General features: G+C 29.7%; 2 protein-coding genes, 1 long non-coding RNA gene and 1 other non-coding gene across 5 annotated transcripts; 2 read left to right on the top strand and 2 right to left on the bottom strand.

Moving 5' to 3' along the window:
- Positions 1 to 1872: 1872 nt before the first annotated feature.
- LOC114367710 (probable galactinol--sucrose galactosyltransferase 2) lies at positions 1873 to 7406 on the bottom strand. The gene is made up of 11 exons (XM_028324905.1): positions 6931 to 7406; positions 5518 to 5759; positions 4863 to 4995; positions 4662 to 4790; positions 4044 to 4454; positions 3446 to 3587; positions 3294 to 3361; positions 2827 to 2961; positions 2526 to 2740; positions 2297 to 2385; positions 1873 to 2220 (listed from the first exon to the last, which is right to left on the bottom strand). The coding sequence occupies exons 1-11, from the start codon at positions 7272 to 7274 to the stop codon at positions 1942 to 1944; spliced, it is 2187 nt and encodes a 728-aa protein (XP_028180706.1). The 5' UTR covers positions 7275 to 7406; the 3' UTR covers positions 1873 to 1941.
- Positions 7407 to 15072: 7666 nt separating this feature from the next.
- LOC114367460 lies at positions 15073 to 17473 on the top strand. 2 transcript variants are annotated; one of them, XR_003657209.1, is made up of 3 exons: positions 15081 to 15458; positions 15608 to 16147; positions 16943 to 17473. It is a non-coding gene; the product is annotated as an uncharacterized LOC114367460 (long non-coding RNA). The 2 variants fall into 2 exon arrangements; XR_003657208.1 differs by lacking the exon at positions 16943 to 17473 and having other exon boundaries at positions 15073 to 15458; positions 15608 to 16360.
- A 5509-nt stretch (positions 17474 to 22982) lies between these two features.
- TRNAN-GUU lies at positions 22983 to 23056 on the bottom strand. The gene has a single exon. It is a non-coding gene; the product is annotated as a tRNA-Asn (tRNA).
- Positions 23057 to 25035: 1979 nt separating this feature from the next.
- On the top strand, positions 25036 to 25896 carry LOC114367224 (heavy metal-associated isoprenylated plant protein 47-like). Its single transcript, XM_028324366.1, has 3 exons — positions 25036 to 25113; positions 25273 to 25351; positions 25436 to 25896. The coding sequence occupies exons 1-3, from the start codon at positions 25108 to 25110 to the stop codon at positions 25582 to 25584; spliced, it is 234 nt and encodes a 77-aa protein (XP_028180167.1). The 5' UTR covers positions 25036 to 25107; the 3' UTR covers positions 25585 to 25896.
- The last annotated feature ends 1945 nt before the right edge of the window (positions 25897 to 27841 follow it).

Below are 27841 nucleotides of genomic sequence, written 5' to 3'. Positions count from 1 at the left end.
TTCGTAATACAAAAAATTACATTACGGGTTGAATAATCCATAATGCATTTATACTACAGATTGAATAATTTGTAATGTATTTTTTATATTACATATTGAACAGTCTATAATACAAAAAATACATTATGTATTACGCAATCCGTAATGGGATCAGAGATACCAAAACTTAGCACTGCACTTACCCTTTCTTCCCTAACCTTCATCCTTTTTACCAAACCTCACTATCACACTAACACACACTTCACTCGCCTCGCTTTCTTGCCTCTCCTCACACTCACATTTGCACACCTCACTGGAAGACTTTCTCTGGTTGCGATGTGCATAGATCTAGGAGGTGCCGGGGTGATAGTGCGAGTGGAGGAAAGAAGGGTGCACAAATCTAGGCATTAGTGAGATGCGTTTAGGTGGCGATGAGGTGGTGGTTTGAGCAAAGAAAAGAAGGGATGAGTAGTGGTGGTCGCACCATAGTGGTGGTTTAGGAGGGAGGTGGTGGGAGAGAGGAATAAGAAGGGTAAAAAGGAGATATTAGAAACTTTGGAGGTGCACCAAGCAAAATATGAGATGTGTTAAGTAATTGGCGTGTTTGAGTCTAGAATATTGGCCCTCTAGGCCCAGAAGTTCCGCAATTTGTAATTTAGTTAGTCTAATTAAATAATTGAGGATAAGATATAAGATTCACAGAAGTTTTTTTTTTTTTTACTTGAAGATGAAAAAAGTTAGATAAGAGTAAGATAAGTATATGATAAACTATTATATTATCTGCTGTGCATCGAATAATCTCTTGGAAAATAAATTTATTATCTTAATTTATATTTTTGAGGTGAATATAACTAGATATGATCTAAAATACATTTTTTTTTATGAAAGATCTAAAATACATGTAAATAAAAATAGTATCCTTTTGCGTGAATTACAAAATAAATTTTCAAATTATGTAGAATTCTTTTAATGCATCTAGGATTATTCTTATCATATAAAGTGAACAAGCATCAAATGAATAATATAAAGTTTAATAACGGCTGAATCCACGTGACTTCACATGTTCTTTTCTTAAGTGAGCTGAGATTTAATTGTGTTAAACGGAATAATCTTTTTAAAAATTTAGAAGATAAAACTGAACCTAAAAAAATTAGATGGTCAAATCAAATCAAAATAATAAATTGGAGGGTGAAAAAACTATTTTAACCTTTACTTTATACAATTTAGTCCTCAATCAAATTTGGTCAAATTTATGTTAGAAGGTCTAATTTGTCATAAAGCTTATATGTTCTGGAATGAAATTACATACTCACAAACTCATAAGGACCATATTAACACAGGTTACCACTTTTGTGGATAAAATTATACATTTACACAAATAAAATGTAACTAGTCTCGGATCAAACACATTGCAATTTTTTTAACTGTATGGGGCTCCTAAGCCCAAGAGAACCCAAAAATTTGTTTGAATCTTAACATTTTAAAGGGAAAAAATTAAAAACAATTTGATGAACACAAATGAAGCAACAACTCCTTCGAACTGAAAAATCAAGAGCTCTTCTATGTCAACGAACAAGTTCAAATTTGTGTTAAAAAGTATTTCTTCCTTTCATGAGCACTCTCCATTGTTTGGTGTAGGCTTAGTATCCACAGAAATCATGAAAGGAGTGGATCTTGATATCAAGAATTAAAAAAATTCATTGAAACTAACAAATTAATTAAATAAAGAATATTTTAGAAATAATAACATTAAATAAGATAAATTTAATTAAAAAAAATTTATATTTGAGAGAGAGAAAAGTGTTTTTTTTTTTCTTATATTTAAGGCCGGTGGGAGTAGACTTTAGACCCTCCCAATTTAGCTTTTCCATAATAAAATTTACTCTTGAAGACTGATTTTGCAAGCATAATTTATTGATAATGTCAGCCAAGGGATTGTGCCTTGTCATGAAAAATATGGTCTTAGTAGCAGATGGTGATTTCCCATGAACTGGTTTTAGCTCGAATTGTTACTCCAAAAAAATTATCTTCCTCTCTAAATTGGAACTCCAAATCTTCAGAATTTACATAGCAAGACTTTGGTTTTAAGTTGGAGTATGCTCCAAAGTCACCTCCTCCTCTACCTGTTATGTGTATTTTAGATCCAGAAGAATCACTGGAGTCAACTGCTTCAACAGCTCCACCAGAGTTATACATGTTTGTTAGTCCTATTGGTGCAAACTGAATAGTTTGATTGTAAACCTGTGTATATCACATAAAAAGGTTCACTTCAGTTTTAGTAGTTTTATAAAAAGAATGAATGATGTGTAGCCCCTACCATGATAGGAGATACAGTAAACACTTCACACTGCAATACTTTTAATGTGATATCAAATGATTCTTCCTTAGATAGTCGTGTCAGAGAACCTGAAATTTCAAACAGAAACCTATAGTCCATTGACCATCCTGCTAAGTGACTAACATGAAGCATGGCTACTTGTGCAAAAGGTAAACCATATCATACTTTGCATGGACCTGCTGAACTGTCAAAACAGTTGAAACCATACCTGTATTGAAGCGAAAAACTGCACAATCTTGAGTCCATGGACCTGTTGAAACCTCTTCAAAATACTCAATATCTGAGGGAGAGACCTTGCCTGAAAGCTCAAAAGTGATGTCTTCTTCAGCATTACTTTCAAGGCCAGGCCAGGAACCTGTTCCTTGGCAATTAAAGATGCCTACAACTCCCCCACATTTGTTCAAGTTCCAAATCTTGAGAAGGCTGTGATATGAAATCATAAAAGTGATAAGAGGATTGTAAATCAGCAAATGTGTCAAAATCTTATGCATTATAAATTTAGGATGTACCTCTTCTTATCCATAACTGGATCAATAAATAAACAATCACGCGATGGCCTCCCAGGATATCTGGCTCTGAGCACTGATCCATCGGGAAGTACAAGCTTTTTCAGTACATTGAAATCATGCTGGCCCGGTTTGTCACTGTTTGTCATAGTGCCATGTTGTGGTCAGTTGCTGCTATAACACTACAGAAAATTGATAATAGAGATAACAAGTTTAATTCAGCTTTGAACAAGTATACGAAATCAAAATCTGGAATGGTTCAACTGCTGCAAGCTCAATACTATAACATATTGTCCAAGTCATTTGATAGTCAGTGTTATGAGCAATTAATATAGTACGACCAGAAAATATGTAATGTTCACAATCTATCTTTCTTTCTCTCCAAGTGAAACAAAGTTTCATGTTATTATTATGTTTTGACTACTAGTCATTTGAGAGGTTCTATATTTCCATGTTGCAATATTTTTTACCTTACATATACTCCACAGCCTCCAACTGCTCTAGCTACTGCATGAAACTCAGCTGCATCATGGAGACTCTAGAAAATTTTGTTAAAGAATTTAATCAGATTCTGGATACAAGTTTCTAAAGTCGAGAAAATAGTGAGGATTCCATAGGATACATAGAACATGTCCCAGTCCGGTACAACAATTTCACCAAAGAATATGCTGTTGAAAGCTATAGCAGCTATATGTAGAGACTGAGTTGTGGGGTTTTTCGGATAATAGTCATCAGATGCTCGTGTGATTGCACTTTGTTTTGAGCTGTCAAATCCAAGTTGGGACAACATTATTATCCCAGGGGAATAATGCATTAAAGTATAAGAAATTGGGTAATACTGAAAAGCATGTTAGAGGAATCCTACCAAAAGTACTAAAGGCCAAAATTCATGAACTTGTGTTACCCGTTTCTCTTTTTTTCCCCATTTCAATAATCAATATTTAAGCCATTGCTTGAAGAACACTTAACATGGAAAAATGCATGCTCAGATGAATGATCCTTGCAAGTCCAGTTCCTGATAATATCACACCACAAATAGTGGGGAGATGCAACTTTTTAAGACAACATAGATTGTGCAAATACTAATGCTGCCAACTGATTAGCATACAATATGCATGATTCATGTCTTAATGTGCAAACTGCAAAGCAGGTATTGCTAATTCGGAATGCCCAATTATTGATATAAATTGGTAGAAAAGAGCAGTGCTTAAGGTATGTACTGGTAAGTGGAGTCTGTGTTATGAGCCATGCAGCAGATTATGCTATTGTCCTGAAAGTTAGTAGATATGGACTTTTCAAGCTCCTGTTGAAAGCGTCTAGTGAGAAGAACACGACCTCCTAGACCACTTGAAATTGTTTCCAGTATGTTCTGAACATCAACCTTAACTCCATCAATGTTTTGAGAGACAAGATAACTGTGTAGATCATCATAAAACTCTGAAATTTTAGCTGGATCCATGACACCGATACCGTACTTCTCCATGGCATCAATAGATAAATCCCTTGTATTTGCTAAATTCCCTGGTGACTGTACTGGATATCTAAGTTTTGGATCATACTTCTTGGTTCCAGATGCATTTGGATCTAACCCTCCCCAGTAACCCAATAGGGCATGCCATACATAGACATACCTGAAATTGAATAAAAGGAAATAGAAGGTCAAGTTTCCTAATTGGAGGGATAACAGTGATTATGTTGAATGTGGTTTTTTTGTCTAATATCAGTATATCACCATTCACCAAGTAATAACCTTTCTTAGGCCATGTTATAAGTATGTGGCTGTGTAAAATTTTATAATACACATATATACTAAAAAAAACCAAGTACAGGAACCTGACTTGAGACCAAAAGAGCTCTTGATTTCTGAAACAAAATCCTTTAGACTAACCGGTGCCCCACTTTCAGTTACATCTCCCACTGCTCGGAATTTACTGTTTTCTTTGATGCTGATTAATCTGCCACCAAATCTACAGTTTCAAAGAAATCAGTAGGTAAGCATTTGATTTTCAGAAGAAAAAAGATTAAGAGTAGAAGCTCACTGTGATCCTTCAATAAATGGCTCCCCATCTTTTTGAAACTCATTCACAGTGTCTTGCCATCCATCATCTATTATCAAGAATTTTGCTGGTGTACCTCCTTCAGATAAACTGTGATACAGATATAATTGAGAAGGTTTTTTTCACCAGTCGTTAGAACTCAAAGAAGTAATAAAAACAAGATGAGGGGTGGCATAGCAGTAAAATGAGAAAGAAATTAAGCTAATATGATGAACTCTGATGAAATGGAAAACAGCTCTCTTGTTACTCAAATATCAATGCTTCCCTGTGAATTATATTTAAGATAATTCATCATTTGAGTTTGCCAGAAATTTTAGTCTATCAACTATTTCTTGGTTGAGTTGGCTCAGATTTATATGTAGGTTTTGCCACACACTGCCATCCATTTTGCTATTAAGCGAAGTCATTTGACTCCAGACTTAACCTCATTGATAGAAGTGGTTGTTTAGGTACTTAGGATCTCATATTGCAAGTAAAGGACTCTCAATGATATCACTTTCTTAATTCCTTGAATTGCAGAGTTGATGCCTAGACCGACAAGATGTTGAAACCAGATGGTCCAACTCCGTGTGTATTGTTAGAGGAACAGAGTTTTAAATAGAAAAATGGAGAATAGTTAAATATGCTAAAGTCTTACCACTTTCAACACAAAGCTCAAGTTCATTAGATGAATTTCCTTGCAAGCTGCTTCTAAATTCACCATCTAGAACCGGCAAGAAAATGAAATATGAATTATGTTCCTTGGATGATTGTGAATTTCCTTCTCTTGCTTCCATGAGCAACATCTGAGTTTCAATAGGAATGTCTCTCCCTGAGTTTCCTACTCGTGGTATCATCCACCAAATTTTAAATCTGTATAGGCACAGTAATCTGACATCCCTGCATCACTCAAAACAAATCTATGAAAACTTTTGCTGCATTAACATTTTGAGCATTTTCATAGGCAGACTTAGCAGAATAATTTATCAAGAATTCAGGTTGTCATACAAAGAGCCAGAGACATATAGTGATTATTGAGTTCATATTATAATGTAGTTGAGCAGTTTTTAGATAGTCATTGATTTTATCTTTATTTTTTTTATTTTCTGTCAAAAACAACAGGAGTGTGGATTGACATTGTGTTCAAAGCTTAAGCATAACCAAAATGAACATTAAGTCACGAACAGCTCCTAGCAGGCATGCCAAATAGGGTGTACTAGTTTAGAGTTTAACACACACTGCTAGAAGTCATTTTACTATTGAATTTGCTATTGCCTTCTTAGTGTGAATTAAGAACCTGAATCCATTATACTTTCATGCTTTTACAAATGTAGCTTTAACTTCTTTTTGAAGAAAGAAACATAAATTGTCAAAATAATATAAACAAAGAGGTAAACAATTCATATGTTATGTTTATATTAAATAAGAATACATGTCCACTGCAAAGCAGCCTGTATACATTATTATCAATGAATTTGAGTGCATTTGGAAACATTCGGAAGTGAAAAAACATAGCTAAATTCTAAGAGCATATTGAGAAAATTAAAGAGAGAAAAAAAAGAGCTGGTATGCAAATAATAATCTTGAATATGTAGCAGAACTATGGACCAAAGTGGATACTCATCAGGAAACCTCCTGCCTCCAAGGGTGCACTTTAGTTGCCAACAGATGAGGTTGTCATAAAGTAATAAACTATTAGTTACTAAAATCTCAAACTCAACCGTGACAAGTCTTCTAATCAATAGTTATAACTCCACGCTTTACCATCTAAAGTGCACCCTTTCACTTTACAAGAGCCCACGGGCATCAAAAGGGGACACATGAAGTGGATTCATTATTCACTCAAAATTGCAAAACAAAGAGATCATGGTTTTAAACTATAGTTACAACCGGATGGCAATTAGCAATATTGCGAGAAATTGCAGACAAATGTCGCAGATTCGGTCATAACTGCAGCTAAGGGACAACAATTTAAAACCATGAAAGTGATCATAAGCCATTTCACATAATCAGTAGAAAATTGTTGACATTATCTGCAAGTCTATATTACCCAACAGAGAAAAATGCATACTGAATGACTCCAAGCTTGAACACAAGGCGTGAACTGGCATCAGCACAAGTTGCCCCTATGAAAGCCGACGAACCAGTGAATGGTGTTACAACCACATTCTCAGGCACACCCTTTAATGCATCCTTGCCATTGACACTCAGAGTGCCATCTTTGAGAAGGAGTTTTGCATTCACAAACATGGAGTGTCTACATCTCCGTCTTTGACCAATGCGTCTGCACCCTTTTGAGAGGAGCCTCTGGTGTGGCCCAAGGAACGTGGAAAATGGAGAAGTGAGTGGTGCAATTGTCGTAGGTGGAAAGAACATTCTGGTTTGGAACAAATGGGTGGTGGAGGTGGCAGCCATGGCCAAAGTTGGTGCTGGTTTGGTGGTTCCTAGTCCTACAGTCCAAGGTTAGTACCAATGAAACGTTGACAGTTAAGGAACCGTTATATCTGTTGAAAGAAAACTGTTTACTTGTTCCCCCAAGATAGGAGACTAACTTTGAGATCAGGCTACTGCTCCTGCTCACCACATGTTAATTCAGACTAGCGCATAAAGGCAAAATTTGCTTTTTAAAAAAATATAAAGAGCAAATAATATATGCATCGACTACACATCTAGTTAATTTTTAACTTTTTTTTACTATTTAAAAACTTATTTGACATTTAGTAAATAAGTTTTTTTTAGTTTCCAACATTTCTTTTAAACACTGATGAAAGTAAAGTAGCATTTTTTCAAATCCTAACTTTTAATTTTTAGTTTTTTATATTTTTTTTATTTTTATTCTTAATATATTTATCAAATTTTCTGATTATCCTTTTTTTAAAAATAAGTCATGATTTTTTTTTTTTTACACTTTTTAACTATTTCAAAAATTAGTTTTATCTAATACTTATAATTGAATTCAATAATTTTTCAATTTTTAACTAATTTTTCAACTTACAACTAACTTTTTAGTTAATTTTGTTAAACATAATTTATGTAAAGAATTTTTAAACTGTTGTTCAATTACAAATTAGTATATATGATAAGTTTATTGTTTTTTTATAACAACTATTTAAAAGTCATATTCAAACTATTCACAACATTCAATTATATTTAACCTGACTACAATTATGGAAAACTACACAAAAACTCAAATTAAGTGTTAGTAACAACCTTTATGTCAACAAGGAATTATATTTTTGTCAATATATTACTAGAAAATTTTAAAATTTGTAAGGCATACTAAATTTCTGAGTATTTTCCTTCCCTAACATCATAAATTAAGCTACAAATTTTTTTCTTTTACAAAACTGTCCACTTAATGTTTTTGAATGTGTATTTACACTCTAAAAATACTAAGTGTGAGTCATTTAATAAAATTGGATGGTAAAATCCAACACCACAATTGGATAATAAACCAAATAAATATCCTAAAACATAAGGACTTAAATAAGCTAATCCAATCTAGAAAGAACACCCCACTTGAAAGAAAACAATGCCAAATTAAGGTGTCAATTTATGCAATCTTCTTCTTCTATACCAAATTACACATATGTTAAGATCTTGTCAATCATTTGGGCTTTATTGGCTTTTGTCAATAATTAATGTTACACTTAGGTTTTATTGAACTTTAGTCAATCTTAGTTGTCAATCATTAGTGTTATAGTTGGGCTTAAAAAGGCCTTGGTCAATAATTTGTGTTACACTTGAATCTAATTAGGTTTTGATTAATCATTAGTATACCACTTCAATCATTAATGTTATACTTTGACATAATTGGTCTATAAGTAGGTCTGATCAATCATTAGTGTAACACCTAAATGTAATTATGTCTTGGTGAATCATTAATAATTGGGTCTTTGTCATTTATTAGTGTAACATTTAGACGAAATTAGATCTAGATAAATCATTAGTATTACACTTGAGATCTATTGTATCTTAGTAAATTATGAGTTATACTTTGAGTCTATTGGATCTTGATCAGTTAGTATTATACTTGGGTTTTGGTTAATAAACAATTATAGTTGGACCTAATTGGGTCTTGGTCAATAATATATAAATTTTATTTCTTAATCCTTGTAATTTGTATAAAAAAAATAGTCCTTATATCCACATGTAATACGCCCAAACGTTGTCAAAAAAATATTTAAAAAGAAAAACACACATGTGGTAGTATGTTAAATAAAAAAATACAAAATCAAAATTTCTAGTGTCTCTGGAGGGACTAAAGCAAGTTTTTTTTTTTCAAATAACAATGACTAATTTTAAATTTGGGGGAACCAACAACAAAATTTATATGTCAAATTTAAGGGTTTAAAAACATATTAAAGCCATATTTATATATTTAAATCAATTTAATAAAAACTAAAATTAATGTAATAATAAAATAAATTTAAAATTTAGAAGTATAAACCATTTTGTGAAGAAAAAATAAACTTAAATTATTTGTATATTAAATTTCTTAAATTATGATAATAAAAATATTTAAAATGAACTAATTATTAACATATAAATTTGACTATTTTTTACGTTTAAATTTTACATATTGCACAAGATAAAAAAATCGTTTTTAAATATCATATTTTTAACTTTAGACAGATTTGTAAAATTTTTGTCATCTATGAAATTTTTAATTTTTTAATTTAGCAACTGAATATAAATCAGTCACTAATGTAAAAATAGTTTTTTAGCCACTGAAACAGTTGCGGTCCTATATTTCTCTTTAAATTCCACTTTAGCGATGGAATCAAAGATTATGGCCAATTTAAGTTGTGTAGCGACTGCATTTGCAGTCTCTAATGTTCAAATAGATAATAATAGTTTTCCTTTGCGAAAGGATGAAATTTTAAGGTTATAATATAAAACCATTTAGATCGAGTTAGAAACAGAACTGTTGCGACGAAAATTATTCAATGGCTAAATTCGTTGCTACTTTCATTTTTTGGCCAAATATATTGAACTAGTCTTTAGAATCATGTGATTCACAATATTTTTTTATGTTATGCTTATATGATAATAACTGGTTAAATTACAATTTATAGCTAATTAATATATTTTACAAGTATTTTGAAAATGAATTTTGTAATAAAATAAATTATAGAAATATTTTTAAAACATTTTTATATTCATAAAAATATTTAATTATTTAAATTGATTAATATATATATTAATTAGTCTCTAAAATTACAATTTCTTAATTGAAATTTTATTATATATATATATATATATATATATATATATATATAACAACATTTATTTCTTTTAAAATATTAAACTAAAATAATTTCAACAGTTGTATAAAAAATATTATTTTTATATAGGTGTATAAAAATATTATATTTTTATAAAATAAAAAATTTCAACTGATTAAAATGGGGTTTTTTTTCCCATTCATTCAAAAAAAAAAAACTGATTACAATTAAATCTTACATATACAAGATAAAATATGTTTTGGTACTGCTAAAGTTTTTAAAGTTTAGTTTTAGTCTCTCTATTTCTATTTTTTTTTTCTTTTTCGTTGTCTCTAATTCTGAAATGTTTATTTTTAATTCTTTTAAATTTAAAATACATCACTTTTGATCCTTTAAATAGTATTTTTAGAGAGAGGTAAAAATAGTTTGAATAAAGCTTGAGACAAATAATTGACATTTCAAAATTAAAGGGATAAATAGTGGATAAATTTTTCAGAAAGAACGAAAACATATTTTATCCATGGACCCCAGCCTACACACACAATTCATGAGTATAATAAATCTTTTATAAAAAAAATTATTTTTAATTATATAAGACACATATAATTTGCTATATATACAAGATATTAATGATAACTACAAAAAAAAATTCAAAACATTATCAAACTTGTAGCCTATAGATAATTATATATGATAAATGAAACAATAATTACCCTTTGTTTTTTATTTCATTTTCACATATTTTATTTTTAAAAAGAATAAATTACACGGACAACCTTAAAATTTGCTAAGATTGCACAAACCTCCTATTTTTTTTTCTACCCCCGCCAGCTCCCCTGAACAATATTAATGATAATTACAAATTAATAATTTTTGAAACATTTTCAAACTTGTGCCGTATACATAAATACTTATAATAAATGAAATAATAATTATAAATGAATAATTTTTTTGTCACAGATGATATTGTTATTTTACAAAAAGAGTAAGTTATACTAACACTTTGAAATTTTGTGAGATTTTTTTTCTTTAGAAATTGAAGGCAAAAACCAAAAAGTTTATCTAACTCATATACCTTGTTCAATCAATTAAGTTAAATTTCTTTAAAATTTAGTGAGATTGCATAAATCTCTTTTTTTTTCCTACCCCTAGCTACACTAACCCTCTTTATTTTTTTTAAAAACATTGCATTGTGTCTTATATAAGGAGATTGTTATCAATATTGTTATTTTTAAAAAGAATGAGTTATCCTAACAGCTCTTGAAATTTTGTAAGATTTTTTTTATTCATAGAAATCAAAGACAAGAACTAAAAGGTTTATCATATCCACACATTTTGTTCAACCAATTGATTTAAACTTCCTTAAAAGTTTGTGGGATTGCACGGACCTTTTTTTTTTTCTACCCCTAGCTACACTAACCCCTTAATTATTTGAAAAACATTGCACTGAGTCCCCATATAAGGGAGATTGCTGTTGATGTTAAAAAAATGAAAATGTTTATGCAACCTCATGAAACGTCAAGGGAGATAAGTGTAATTTAATTCTTCAAAATTTAAATTCATAAATACTATAATAAATGAATACATAATAATTAATAAATATTTAATACACATATGTAAATATTCAATTATGATAATATTATAATCTACTACTTTTTTTATCCATAAAAATGAACACAATATCAAAAAATTTACAACATTCACATTCTATTTAACCAAGTGAACTAAATCCCTTTAATAAAATCCACTATCTTCACCTAGTAATTAAAATAAAGTAGAAAATAAATTATTTAATAAAGGATGCATTAAAAACCCACTCTCTAGTAAATGTCATACTAATTAATATGATTTATTAAATAAGTAAATAAAAAAATGTCAAAAATATCTAAAATTTGGACAAAAAAATACATCAAAACTTTTCTTCTTCTTTTTATTATATGCTGCAAAATATTTCAAATTTAACTATTATTTTCTTATAATAATAATCTTATTTATCATTTTAATGTTTTATCCTAAGTTTTAATTAATACTATTATTAATACTTCGTGTAATTAATTTTATTATCAATAATTCTTGTCATTAATATTTGTAATTAATGTTTCTTGTAATTGATATTATTAATAGTGTTAAAATTATTATCTAATTATTATTATTATTATATATGAGAGATCTCATATCTAATTATTTTTTAAAAATTTCAATACCCTCTCTTATCTTTAATATAAAACACTTCTAATAGAATTTCATAAAAATATGTAAATTATTTAGTTTATTGATTTTTTTAAAAATATTACTGATATATAAATTTTATTCTATTTATCATCATAACGAGTGATGTGAAAACTTTAAAGTGTAAAAATATTATGTACCACTATAAATAAAAAAATATTTAAAATATTTAATAAGGATAAATACTATAAAAATAAATACTTCATGGAATTGCAAAATGTCTTATAAAAAGAACAATCACTTTCTTCTAGAATATGCCCTATATTAAGGACCATATACTTTTAATATTAATGTGAGGGATTAAGAGGAAACTTGTCCCTAATTTTAAGAACCAAAAAAATATATAAGTCCTAATATTATTATTAATACTTATTGTAATTAATATTATCATTAATTGTTACTAATATTTTGTGTAATAATTATTATGCTAATAGTTCTTATCGTTAATATTTATAATTAATAATTCTTGCAATTAATATTAGTAATAGTGTTAAAAATTTATAAAATTTTATATTTTAAATAAAAAAGCATTTCATAAAAATATTATTATATTATAAATATTTTTAATAAATTGCATATTTAATTATTATTTTTAATAATATATAATTTTATTTAATATTTTTATCTCAAATTGTAATTAATATTAATAATAACTTTAGTTAATATTAGACTTAAATATATTTTTTAAGGAGGCATAAATATCTTATAGTCCCTTGGATTAATTTTGTTTTTGTCTTTCAAATTTAAAAATATTATTTTTAGTTTCTCTAATTTGAAAATGGCCAATCTTGGGTCCTTATCAAGACTAAAAAGATCAATAGTTAAGAACTAAATGTGGGCAATTTTTACATTAGGAGACAAAAAACACTTATAATTTAAATTTGAGGGAACAAAAGTAAATTTTACCCAAAACTAAAGAATAAAAAAATAGTTAAGCCATAATATTATTATTATTACTAATCCGGTAAAAAATATTATTATTATTAATTTCTGTAATTAATATTATTATTTATACTTTTTGTCATTAATTAGTATTTATATTATTATATTTATTATAATTAATATTATTTTTAATAATTCTTTAATTAATATTATTAATAGTGTTAAAATGATTGTTATCATTAATTAATTATAAAATTATATATTTTAAGAATAAATTTATTCCATAAAACATTTACTATATTATAAATATATATATATATAATAAATTTATTATTTATTAATAATATATAATCTTACTTAGTACTTTTATGTTTTTTTTATCTTAAACTGTAATTAACATTATATTATTATTTACAGTTGTTGTAATTAATTTTAGACTTAAATAGTTTTTTGTCCTCCAAATTTAAAATATATATTTTAAAATATTTAGAAAGATGTTACTTTGAACAACTTGGAGAGAGAGAATGATGTTACGTTGAACAACCTAGAGACTGAAAGAGGAAGTTACGTTGAACAACTTGGAGGGACAGACTGGACCCTAAAAAGAAACCTTATTTTATGGATCTTAAAGCACAGATATACGTTATACTAGTAACAATTTAAAGAGGGCGAAGTAATATTTGAGGGAAGAAAAATTATCATAATTAAAGTGATTTAATTTCTACACAACCATGGTTGCATTTTGCATACATGGACAAATGCATATGATATGAGTCATGTATTTGAGATATAGATTGATGTGTTCCCTTATGTGGAGTTGTGGTCCCTAATTGGCCAAGTGCCCTTATTAAATTCTTTCAAAAAATGAAATGACTAAACGAATTAGTGGTCCCCAACTCCCTCATTTAGCATCAAGCAGGGATATATCCTGAGACCACATTGGAACTATGGAACCCTTTTTAATCTCTTGGTTCCACAGTAATTTCCCTATTTACAGCTACACATATTTATATATAATTAATGAGCTAAATAGAATTATTTTATTTGCTTGAAAGATTAATTGAAGTGACAAAGTTAATTAATTTGAGGTCCACAATGTTGAGAGTAACATTTGTGACAAAGCTGGATAGCTTGGGATTAATTAGTACTACTGCCATGAAGTAAAATATATTATGCAGAAAATAGTTAGCTTAAAACAAGAAGTAAAATAAGGCCTTTTGTCTCATCTTAGTAAAGTTGTTTTCGCTTAATTATTAAATTGTTACTATAGTTTAAAGGATGAAACATGCTTTACAACGGCTACAGTTAGTTTAATCATATCCATTGATGGACACTGAACAAATTTTTTTCTATTATATTAAGTACTCTTTGATGGTGATGGAGTATGAGTTTCATGATCACATTTGTCCATATTTGATCCAGCTTCGTTTTTGGGAGAAACGGACCCCAGCATCAAACTCAGCTAAACGCTCACTGCAACTCTGGCCTTGTCTTATTGAATGGTTTTGGCCTCGTCTGGAAATTGAGATCACTAAGTCATTGACCCTTTTGCTAGCATTGTAGTGCATGTTATTATTGATGATAAATTAAATTAATTAATCTAGCTAATTAATAAAAAAGTAATAATCATTAAAAGTTTAATTAAAGCATGTGCAGTAATAATTACATTAAAATAAAATAGAAAAGCATGAACTTTCAACAAAGGAAATTAATTTGACAGATAGACTCATGTTACATGTAACTGAAGGATGAAAAAAAAATGGGAAATTTGAAATGAGGAGTTGTTTGTGTGTGGGGAGAGGGATTCACCTTTTCCAAGGGAAGAAAATCCAAAATAGACTACCTGTAAAACCCAGGCAGCTTTGGCTTTATCTAATGGAACTATTTGTTACAACCAAAACTTGGTTGCCGCCTTTGCCAATTAGTGGACCCTTAATTCTTCCCTTAATTTCCCTTCTTCTTTCAAGGATTTTCCTCCTGTCTCTCTCCTCACTTCTGTCTCCTTAAATACCCCCCAATAGGATCATTGGCTCCAGAAGCAAAAACTAGAGAGACTCACATAGAGAAAAGTCATTTTGTGTCAAGCAAAAGAACCAGATTATTAATTGTTCCTCCCCTTTTTGTTGGTCTCCTCTTACTCTTTCTGTCCCTCTGATATATAATTAAGGGTATGCAGTAGGTCTTGATTTTGCTGTCAAATGGGACCATTTTCTTTTCTGGAACCATTTCTTTTCTATGTCTCAACTCATCACACACACATGTGAGTGAGTGTATATTGCTAGCTATCGATAATATTTGTCAATCTGGGCTAGCTTTTAGCCAGTGTGTATGCGAGTTTAATTATATATCCTACAACTTTCTGTCTTTTGGAGTTGGGTTATGATTTACTTCATTGTTTTGATGATGCAGATACTTGTCAAGTTCAAGCTGAGGCCAGCTCCTTGGTGGATATTGTTATCTACTCTGATTGGAGAAATGATGTGCTCGTCTGGCTCCCTAGATGTCATGTAAGAAGTTTGTCAAAATTAACAATCTTTTTATTTGGCATGAAGGGAGTCATGGAGGCTATTTAATCCCTCAATCACATATGAAGAGATTCATGCAAATTTTGATGATACAGATTGTTATCTATTCTAATCGATGAAATGATATACTTATCTGACTTCCTCTATGTAATGTAAGAAACTTGTCAAAAGGGTTTGACAACATTTTTATTTAGCATTTGAGGAGTCAAGTAAGTCACTCAAGTCATTCAATCAGACACGAGGAGAGTCAAGCATTTTGGTGATACACATTGTTATCAATTTTGATTGGTGAAATGATGTGTTTGCCTGGCTCCCTGCATGCCATGTAAGAAGCTTGTCAAAAAAAATTGACAACCTTTTTATTTGGCATACAGGGAGTCAAGCAGACTAGTCAACTCTCTCAATCAAACATGAAGAGTGTCATGTAAGTTTTGATGATGTAAATTATTATTTACTTTAATTGGTTAAATACTCTATGTTCACCATGTAAGAAGCTTGTTGAAAGGAATTGATAACCTTTTTATTTGATATATGGAGAATCAAATCACTCAATCAAGCATGAGGAGTATCACTTAAGTTTTGGTGATGTAAATCAATATCTATTTTGATTGATGAAGTGATGTGCTTGCCTGGTTTATTGTGCTCCATATAAAAAACTTGTAAAAAAAATTGATAATCTTTCTATTTAGTGTATGAGGAGTCAAGCAGACTAGTCAAGTCACTTAATCAGATATGACAAACACCACATAAGTTCTGATGATGCAAATCACTATCTACTTTGATTGACGTAATGATATGTTTGCATGACGTCACATAAATAAAAAGTTTTGTCAAAAAGAATTTGACAATCTTTTTGTTGGGTATATGGAGAGTCAAATGGACCAGTCAAATCACTTAATCAAACATGAGGAGTATCATGTAAGTTCTGATGATACAAATTATTATCTACTTTGATTGTATAATGATGAGCTTGTATGGTTCTTTGTACTCTATGTAAGAAATTTGTCATTTGGTGTATGGGAAACCATGGAGGCTAGTCATTGGATCAATCGGAGATGGTGAAATGATGATAAATGTTTTCACTTTCAAAATCTAACAAGACAAGCTTATCATCTTAATTATGACATACGTACCATGCGCCCTTGTTCTTATTATTATTCATTTTTTTCTCCTCATATATATTCACAGATGCTAATAATCTCTTAGGAATCATATGCAGGTTTCCAATTACATCAAAGCATCCTTTTCCATTTCCATGATTCAGTTCCTAATGGTGAGGAATCAGTTTCTATATATGCTTGATAAAGATCACCTTGCACCATTTTCTTGGTTGTTGGAACCGTGTACGACATGTCGGCATGCTATAATTAAGTTCTATTTTCCACTTACTTTCCTTTTGTCTTGATTAACTTTACAAGAGATATACTTTTTAGTCATCAAAAACTGTTTATTATTTGATCTTTGCTCCTGTGAGGTTCTACACATACAGACGCGGATAATAAGCTGCTTTGGCGGGGAGAAGAAAATGTGCATGCGGAAAATAATGCAGGGGAGGAGAAATTGTATGGTCAAGAAAGAGTTCAAATAAAGCCAAAGTTAATGATGCATCCTCTGAACCTGCCACTGTATTAGATTTGATATATTTTGTATACAGTGACATTTGCTTTGTGCAACGTGTGATGTCACAATCTTATTGCCTATATATATATATATATATGATATTAAGCTCTAAACATGGGCCTAAGTTCATAGCATGACTATGCATTGTTATGTGAATGAAAGCATTTTAATTAATATACGTTTTAAGTAAGTTTTAAGGTGGACTTGGTTGACGAAAATAATATGAAACAAAATTATTGACTTGAGTCATATCAATCACATACACATCAATTTTAGTTTTTAAAAAGACTTGAGTGTGACCCTGGTGGAGTTGTTTGTGTAGCAAAGTTTGACACGGCGAGATGGTGACCGATCTACAGTACGGCATAATACAAAAAAAGTAGGTTTGTGTAATAAAAGAAGAAAAGATGGCAACGTTAGTTAAAGGTGAAAGTTGGAGAATGGAGTGAAAATGAAAAGTGGTAGAAATTAGACTTCAATTTTTATTTTAATAAAGGGCTCAGTGTCAAGAATTTTTTTTTTGAGTGAAATTAATAAACAAAATATATCACTATAAGAAAATAACTGGTTTGATACATCAAAATAAAAAATAAAAAACTGGCTTGAGTGGCTTTCATAGACTTAGTAGTGAGATACATTTGGTACATTTCTAAACTATAAATAATTTAAATTTACAAAGCGAAACATATATTGGAAAATTACTTGGTGGTCACCAACTGGAGTCTAACTTTTGCCTCTCCATTTGAGCAGGCAGAACACACTAACTAGTTTTAACCCCGAAAATGTAAAAAATAACCCCCGTTAAATCTAGTTTTTTCTTGTACCGACTATAGCGTGGATTAGATTCTTAGGGTTAAACCTTGTGTTTTATTATGATAGCTTCCTTCTGGCTATGACTTCTGCAATGGGAAAGCTGATAACGGTTTATGTAAACACTATAAATTAAGGTTGAGGGAGGGAGGTATGCAAGGATTTGTGTAGAAATAGACCTTACATAACTAGTCATTGGAAATTAAATTTTGGCTAAGCAACCATTGGAACAAGGTTTTGATGAAGGTCCCCATGTTATTTGTGCTTCGTGTAGGTGTTATGATTATCAATATGTTAATCTCATAATTATTATTTATTAGACGAACGAAGTTATATATATTTGGTGAATGACTAGGAGTTACAAAATTAGTTTGATGGTTGAAGAAAAAAAAAAGGAAGAAACAATATGGATTCAAATATCTCTCATTAACAAAAATTAATAAATTAATAATTAATATTGACCTTTTAAAAAACCATGGTAAATGACTTTCTATGTGGCAAAAACACATTGGCAAACTACAATTACTAAAGATTAAAAAAAGGTAATATGATTCCAAAATCTTTAATAGATTTTAAAAAAATTATTATACGAATAATAGTACTAAGAATTATATTGTGAATCCTGATCAACATGAATCCACAGGGACCACTTAGCAGCATCATATGATTAGGTTGGAGACAGAAACTTGAAATTGGAAAAATAAATAAGCTTAAGAAAAGGAGGCATGAACATGGGCAACTTTTGGTTATAATGAGCCAAGCAACCAAATGCAAATTAAGTCTTGTGTCCGTGTCCCTAATTTAAAATTAAATGCAAAAAGCTCCCAACAAGAAGTCAACTAAGGTGTTCATCTTTCTTTCATCTAGTTGCACGTCCTAATTTGCATGCGAAAATATTACTTCCAAATTAAGTCTCCTTAATTTGCACCTTTGGAACCATTCAATTTATAAATGAAGGGTAAGATCTCAATGGACATTTGACAAAGAATAATATAAAGAATCCTTATCCGTTGTTGAAATCTAGCCAATGATCGTTAGTTGAAGGCGACCATCGCCGAGGATAACAGTGGAAAATTTCATTAGTTACGAAGCATAAAAAGGAAAACTAATGATTTATGAATCCTATAATTATTATTGATTACATGGTAAATGACTGACTAGTCGATGAAATAGTGAAATTGCAATCATTTCAAATTCCAATAAAAAAAAGGTAGCAGTAACAAAACCTCTAACAAATTTAACATAATTGGTAATATGCATAATAGTACCAATTTGATTAATTCAATATGTGAATCTCTCAATGAGAAGTAAACTAGGTTACGATCTCCTTACATGCAGTTGCATGTCCTAATCTACATGTTGAAACTCTACCGCAAAAATAAGCTTCCTTTGCACCTCTAAAGGCATCCTATTTGAACAAAGGGTAAGCTCTCAATAGGCATCTAGCAAATAATTGTACAAAGAATCTCCTTTTGTATTTAAAATTTTGCCAACAACTGTCAACTTGGGGCAACCACCGTTGTGGGCAATAGTAGAAAAATGCATTAATTGTGAACAAGTCAAAGCAGTCAATCGTGAATCCCATAGTTATTGTTTATCAAGAGTTACATGGTGAATGGATGACCGTGCAAGAAAAAAAAGAAAAAAAGAAGACAAACTAAATTCATTAAAGAGTCCAATAAAATAGGTAATTGTACCAAAGTCTCAAACAAATTTAACGGTATTGATAATATGCATAATAGGACAAATTATGAGGCAAAATATAATTAGCATGAACCCAAGGGCCTCATATAGCAAACTCATGATAAGGTTTGAGAGATACACTTAGGATTGAAAAATTAGAATAAGCATAAGAAAAAAGAGAATGAGCAGGGGCCATTTTCGGGTATAGTTGGTTGGCCAATCAATGTAAGTTAAATCACATGCCCATTTATTTAATTTGAAATTAAATGTGCAACTCTCCCAACATGAAGTTAACCAAGTTACGTCCTCCTTGCATGTAGTCGCACGCTCGAATCTGCATGCCAAAAACCCTGCTGGCAAAACAAGCCTCATTTGCACATTTGGAAATATCCAACTTGAATGAAGGGTAAGCATTTAATGGACAACTAGGCAGAAATGGTACAAAGAATCCTCTTTCACCATTGGAATTCGGCTAGTAACTACCAACTGGGGGTAACCACCGCTAAGGGCAACAATAGAAAAAGGTATTAATTGCGAAGGATAAAAGAGAAAGCAAACAATCTGTGAACCACATAATTATTATTGATCACGTGTTAGATGGTGAATGGATGACTATGCAACAAAAAAGAAAAAAGGCAAATTACATTTATTAAGTATTCCAATAAAAGAGTTAACGGGTACCCAAATCTCTAATAGAGTTAACTAAAATGGTAATATGCACAAATGTGGAGAATATAATAATCAGCCTGAACCCGGGGGGCCAGTTAGCAACACCATATGATTAGGTTTCAGAAAGACATTCAATATTAATGGAAAAATTAGAATAACCATAAGAAAATGAGGTATGGGCAAGGACAACCTCCAGTTACACCGGGCCAACCGATGCAAGTTAAATGGCATGCCCATGTTCTCAATCTACAATTAAATGTGCAAAGTTCCCAACAAGAAGTTAACCAAAATACGCCCTTCTTGCATGCAATTGCACATCCTAATATACATGTCGAAACCTTACCCCCAAAATAACTCCTTTGCACCTATGGAAGCATCCAAATTGAATGAAGGGTAAGCTCTCAATGAGCATCTATCTAGGAATTAATTGTACAAAATAATTCATCTTTGCCCCTAGAATCTGCATGGCCAACAATTGTCAGCTGGGGCAACCGTTGCCAAGGATAACAGTGAAAAAATGCATTAATTGCGAAGGATGAAAGTGAAAGCAATCAATCTATGAATCCTATAATTATTGCTTATCAAGAGTTACATGGTGAATGGATGATTGTGTGACAAAAAAGAAGGCAAACTCCAATCATTAAAGATTCCAATAAAAAAAAGTTCAAGATGCTAAAATCTCTAACAAATTTAACAAAAATTATAATATGCGTAATAGTACCAATTATGAGGTGAATCCTAATCAGCCTAAACCCAAACCCTACTTAACAACACCATACAATTAGGTTTGAGAGCGACTTTCAAGATTCGAAAAAAGAATGAATAACTATAAAAGAATAAGACATAAACAAGAGTAACTTTCAATTATAATAGGTCAACCAATGCAAGTTAAATTAGGTGTCTATGTACCTAATTTAAAATTTAATACACAAATCTCCCAATGAGAGGTCAATCAAGGTATGTCCTTCTTGCATGCAATTACATAAGGTAATCTACATGCCCAAACCATACCCCCAAAACAAACCTCTTTGTACCTATGAAAGTATCCAAATTGAATCAAGAGTAATTAAGCTCTTAATGGCCATCTAGCCATGAATTGTACAAAAGATTTCCCTTTTTCATACTATAAAAGAATGGCCAACTATTGCCCCCGAAAATAAATTTATAATTCTTTTGCTTTACTTGCTCATTCATGCGTGAAGAAAAAAAAATATGGTGGAAGAGCATACAATTGATTCAACCTTATAGGTCCCAGCCAAATTATTAAGGGAATTGGCTAAACCAATGGTCCATATGATTTTTTTTAATTTTTTTCTTTCAAAAATATGTTTTACGAATAAATTTAACATTAATGATTCAAGTAAGAATCTAACATGTGTCTTTTAAATTATTAACACAATGCTCTAACTAACTAAACTAATAGGTCAATAATATTATAAAATAATTAATGTCAATATATATAACACTAAAATTTATAGTGTATATTTAATACACATGTAAATATACATAATAAATTTTGTAACAATTAATTTTGATCTAATAATTAATTTGTTTACATATATGAATTGTAAATGAAACCTATGATTTTTATTTAAAATTTATATATAAAAAAATATATTATTAAATCAAAATTAATTGTAATAAGATCAAAAAATACATTAGTAGAATTATGTTAATAATGTATTTTTTACATATATAAATTTTTATTAAACATACGATTTATATTTAAAATTTATATATGTAAACAAATTAATTATTAGATTAAAATTAATTGTCACAAAATTTATTATTAAAATTTACATGTACATTAAATATATATTATAAGTTTTAGTCTTATATATATTGACATTAATTATTTTATAACATAATTACTTATTAGTTCAATTGATTAAAGTGTTGTGTTAATAACTTGAAAATCAAAGATTACGAATTATGAATCCGTAGACCAATTATCTAAGGATAATATGAAAATTATATATATTATGTTGGGTGTACTAGTAAAATGATCCATAAACCAATTATAAAAAAGTAATATGAGAATTATATATGTTGTGTTGGGTGTACCAGCAAAATGCAAAATGAATGATGCGCTTAGCAATTGTCAATTATTTATTGATATATATTACTTTAAACATTCAAGTGCACTATTTGAAGTGCGTTCAGAAATTTACTGGAAACTACTGCGTTTACATTCCACACGTTGAGGTGTGTTTATTACCCTTTAAAAAGTAATTTATACTGGAGATGATAATCCTCCGTGGAGGAAAATACGCCAAACATTATAATTTATAATTACCCCAATCATTTTGACCATGACCACGGTAAAAAGGAAAAAGAGTTTTCTTCATGACAATGCTCTGATATTGGACCATTAACTAATCCATAATAAGACCCAAAGAGAGGTGCGTTCAGTGAATTTACTATGGTTCCCTTAGCTAACTTTTAAAAGGAATACAAGTATATAAATAAAAACAAAACGCTAGAAGGAGGGCTTGAACCTCCGACCTTGTGGTTAACAGCCACACGCTCTAACCAACTGAGCTATTCCAGCTTATTAATAATTTTTACTAAATTAAAGTATTTATTATTTTATGTTTTATCATATTAACATTTTTAATGTTAACATACTGTTAATTTGAATATGTTAAAATTTATCATTTAAAAATGTATGCGGATTTAAACTGTGTTAGTTTTACTAAATTATGCATGAACTAATCATTAGGTAACAGGATCTTTAAGTTATAAGTGTGTAGTTATGCTTAATATAAAGGATTTTTTTTTCATTTATATGATCTTATCCATTTCTTCTAAAAAAATGATAGTATCCCTTTCAAACAAAATTATTTCCGTGAAGATATAGTGTTTAAAAAAATCAATCAATGGCTAAAATGGAATAGAAATTCGGGCGTGAGAATGAGTAAATGACATTAGAAAAACTGAACAATATGATTAACATTGATTATAAAAAAGAAAGAAAAAGTCAGTAGCATTAAGTACTAGCAGAAGTAGATACAAATGAATTTGTCTGTACGTGAAAATTTCTACATATTTGCGCACCTAATTAAGAATTTATTTGTTTCAAATAGAAGAAAGAATGATTATTTGGGTCCTTTAACGTTCTGGACACGCGTAGTCTTTGTCAAAGAGATCACACTTGTTCATATTACTGTTGAAAATTAGGCTACGTACGTGGGGAATGTGTATTTCATTTTTTCTTTTTGTACGAGTTTGATGGAAAGGAAATATATATATAAAAAGAAAAATAAAGAGAAAAAATAATCAATGCGATAAATGATATAATAAAAAAATAAACTATAAAGTAAACAAGTTTAAATATGTTAATAATAATTCTAAAAAATTAATATTCATAATTTTTTTAGAAGTGATTTTAAAATAAAGACTAAAAACAAAATAAATCCAAAAGTAAATGAATAATAAGACTTTAACCAACATTGTTTTAGCTGCTTGTGGTTTTGAGTTTGAGTTTTGTATATATACAGTTACATTAAATATTTGAAGAGAAATAATAATTTTATTCATTTTAAATATAACTATTTCTAGTAAAGATTGGTACTAGAGCTAGTTTTAATATCTGCATGCAAAGAGTTTTAAGTGGTGAAAAATTACTCTGACCAATGAAAAAGTTGATAAAATGTCATTGAGTGAAATATCATAAAGTATCACTTACTTATCAAGATGTTGACTCTTAAGTATAATCAAGATAAATTAACTAAAATTTAAGTTTTAAATCTATCTGTAAAAAAATATTTTATTATTTTATAAAGTATAAAAAGGTCACATATGACAAAAAGATCACATCTGCTAACAAAATAGTCTAACATGTCTAAAATAAAATAAAAATTCTTAAATTTTACTTTAAATTTCAGTTAGTCGATCAATCCTGCGAGGAATGCTATGATAAAGACTTGAATATTAAGAGATGTCCAAGTCTCACATGGGAGGTTGGATGAAATATTTAAGTGTTTGGTTTATCCCATAACAACTAGCTAATATGAGTATTGTGTACGTACTGGGCTCTTCAAGTGCTCCATTGCTTATTATTAATACCTGATTATAAAATGAAAAGGATAAAATGTAATTTTGTTTTTCTATTTTTTTTTAATTTGTGTTTTTATTTTTTTTTAGTTGAGATATTTCATTTTTATTTTTAAAAAGTTCACAATTTTAGTATATAGTTAACAAGTTTCAAATTGATCAAGTGAATTAAAATGACAAATTTTTTAAAAGTGAGAACCGAAATATTTCAATTAAAAAATAAAAAGATTAAAATTATAGATTTTTTTAAGAAAGAAAAAAAAAGAGAAACATTACAGTTTAACCAAAAAAAGAAAATGAAGACTTGAACCAACGTTACGTTGACGTAGACCTCCTTCAATTACGAAGCAATTTCCAACAGTTAACAACTCCTTGCGACTACAACAACAGACGTACATGACTTTGACTTGGCTTTTTTTTTTTTTTTTTTCTATTAACATGATATTTAGGTGGCTTTGCTTACAACCAAATCATACGCATATAAATTGTCATCACAACTTGCATTTCCTTACTCAGTTAGAAACCAAGAACTTAACCTTCTAAAACATGAAGGTAATAGATATATCATATATCATGTATATCATTAACGTAATGCAAATTATGCAATCATATGTTTCTCTTTTTTTTTCTTTCTTTCAATATCTGAATCACTTTCTCTGTTTTTGTTAAGAGTTAAGTAACCAACACTTGTTCATTTGGCTGTGTTTGCAGCAAAAGATTGTGATGAAGGTGCACATGAATTGCCAAAAGTGCCGCACGAAGGCACTCAAGGTTGTTGCTGCAGCAAGTGGTTCGTGACAAAATAAAAAAAAACCCTCTTTGTTTCATACATAAGAATGAACTTGATTATTAAGTTTTAATTGGGTGAATGCAGGTGTGAATTCTGTGGGGTTAGAGGGAGAAGAGAAAGACAAGTTGGTGGTGATTGGAGATGGCGTTGATGTTGTTAAGTTGACAAATTCTTTGAGGGAAAAAGTTGGACATACTGATATCATAAGCTTAGCAGAGGTCAAGGCAAGTTAGAAGTCTATTCTAAAACCATGAGCAAGAGATCGAGAAAGTGAAAAACCATGTTCATTATTATACTTTTTCATTTTGGTGTAATTTTTTTTAAAATTTCTTGTTTAGCTTTTTGTGTTAAGAGGCATTAGACATTACAGAGTGGGAAGTATCATGCATGGCCTTCCAATATAACTAGTTTCTGTCAATAATTCTACCTTGATAATGGCATGTAACCATAATGGAACAGAGCATTTTTTGGAGTTCAATAATGAGATTGTAAATAAGGGTGCACAAATTTAACTGTGCATCTTTTGGTGTCCAAGCATTTAATAACTCTCTTTTGTTTCGTGTTGTTTATCTTTAACTCCTACTTTGGAGTAAAACATTTTTGCAATCGATTCCAATAGATGGGTTAGAAATAAGTAAAAGGATTATAAATCTTAAATATTAAGATAAGCTTGAATAAATAAAACACTCTCCTACCTCATTAGACGTAATAATTCACACATAAATTCTCAATATTCTTTCAGATTTCAAATTCTTAAAACCTAAATTAAAAAGGACAAATAAAATAAAATGAGTTAAATAAGTTTTTTTTTTTGAAAATTTCACATTGAATAGTGATATAACTAAACTTGTATATATAAATGAGAAATAATTATCGTTTCATGAACTGATTTTTAAAGTGAATAAATCTAAATTTAAATTTTAAGATAGAATTAGAATATATCTTATCGAATATTATTAAACCTATCAAATCATTACATTATTTGATTGTTATTGGATCATCTATAAATATCCACTTTCTCAAATTTTATGCTAAGGGATATTCAATTCTCATAGAATGATGTATTAAATATCTTATATAGACTAGTTTGTTTATAGATTTTTGTTGTAAATCATTAATATTATAAGAAATAAGAGTAGAAAAAAGTAATTTATGTTATATTGAAAAGTTAAAATGATAATTATTTTGAGACAATTTTTTTCTCAACAATTATAAGTAATGAGAGAGGGAGTAATTGAGTCGGTGTGTATCGTGTACCTAATTTTCATGTTAACAAATTTTTTTAGAACGTTTGGAGGTGTGAATAGTAATGTGGATGTGAAAATAGGAGCTCCCCCAAATTTGAATGAAAGGCGGTTGGAATAAAGTGCTCGTAAATTGAGGCAGCAGAATTTACGGAAAAGATAAATTTCTAAAAGAGAATCGAGAAAGAGAAAGAAAAAGAAAAACTGACCTTTATCAAGTGATATAAAGAGTCTGCTTTTACTAATTTCCTTTAAAGTGTGATTGCGCTTCAAATAATAACATGGTAGTAGAAAATTGCATCACCATTAATTTCCTTACTTGGTTATCTTTGTTTTCCAACACCAGCTGATAATAAGTCCTTTCCGTTTCCAAAGGCGGAAGCTTATTTCATCTCCATTGCACTGAAAAACCACCAAACACATACTACTCTTGTGCTTCCATTTATTGTAATTAATTTATAGTAATTAGAGGTTTGACAAATCAATCCTGAATATCATAAACTTTAGTTTATTACAAAGCATGATTGGTTCCAACTTCACTCAATAAAATTTGAAAACATTTAGTGTTACATTTATATCATATAAAATATGTCTAGTTAAATTAAATCAGGGTTTTAATGCATATATGAGCCTTCTCTTTTTCTTTTCCCTGAGACCATGAAGAAGGGTGTAATAGTTTTTTAACACAGTGTATGCCTCTTACCACCGAATGTACGGATCAATAGGCATGAGTTTTCCAGCTTATTTCAGTAATTTCAAGTTCAAGCTCTGGATATATAGCTGCTGCTTTAAATACTTAAAAGAATAGTTTTATCGCTTAAAACATACATGTGATTTCTACTAAAGCATCACAGAATCATGCTTGGTTTTAAATCTTGGCTGCGGCTTGATGCATGCAATCATTGAAGATCACAGTCCTTGTATAGAAAGAGTTATAAAGATATCTATAGCTAGTTTGCTTTCATAAGTATTTTGCTTAAGATGCAACTACTGTAATTCTGTAAAAGCTTAAGTATATATATTAAATGGAAACATATAAATGATTCATTTTATAGTAACTCCTCTAATATGCCCCCTTGTGCAAGAACAATTTGGTGTTGAAGTGGGGATCGTGTACAATCTGCCTATATTTGTTTAGAAGAATAACTCTAGACTACTTGGTTGTAATTGTAAATATTCTGATTCTATGTCATAAACTAACTGTGTCAAAAAGGTCAAGTTATTGAGTGAAAGGACATGAATTAAC

Source organism: Glycine soja, chromosome 9 (assembly GCF_004193775.1).
Source record: "Glycine soja cultivar W05 chromosome 9, ASM419377v2, whole genome shotgun sequence".
Lineage (NCBI taxonomy): Eukaryota > Viridiplantae > Streptophyta > Magnoliopsida > Fabales > Fabaceae > Glycine > Glycine soja.
The sequence above is the reverse complement of the archived record's forward strand: the minus strand, read 5'-3'. Positions and strand labels throughout refer to the sequence as shown.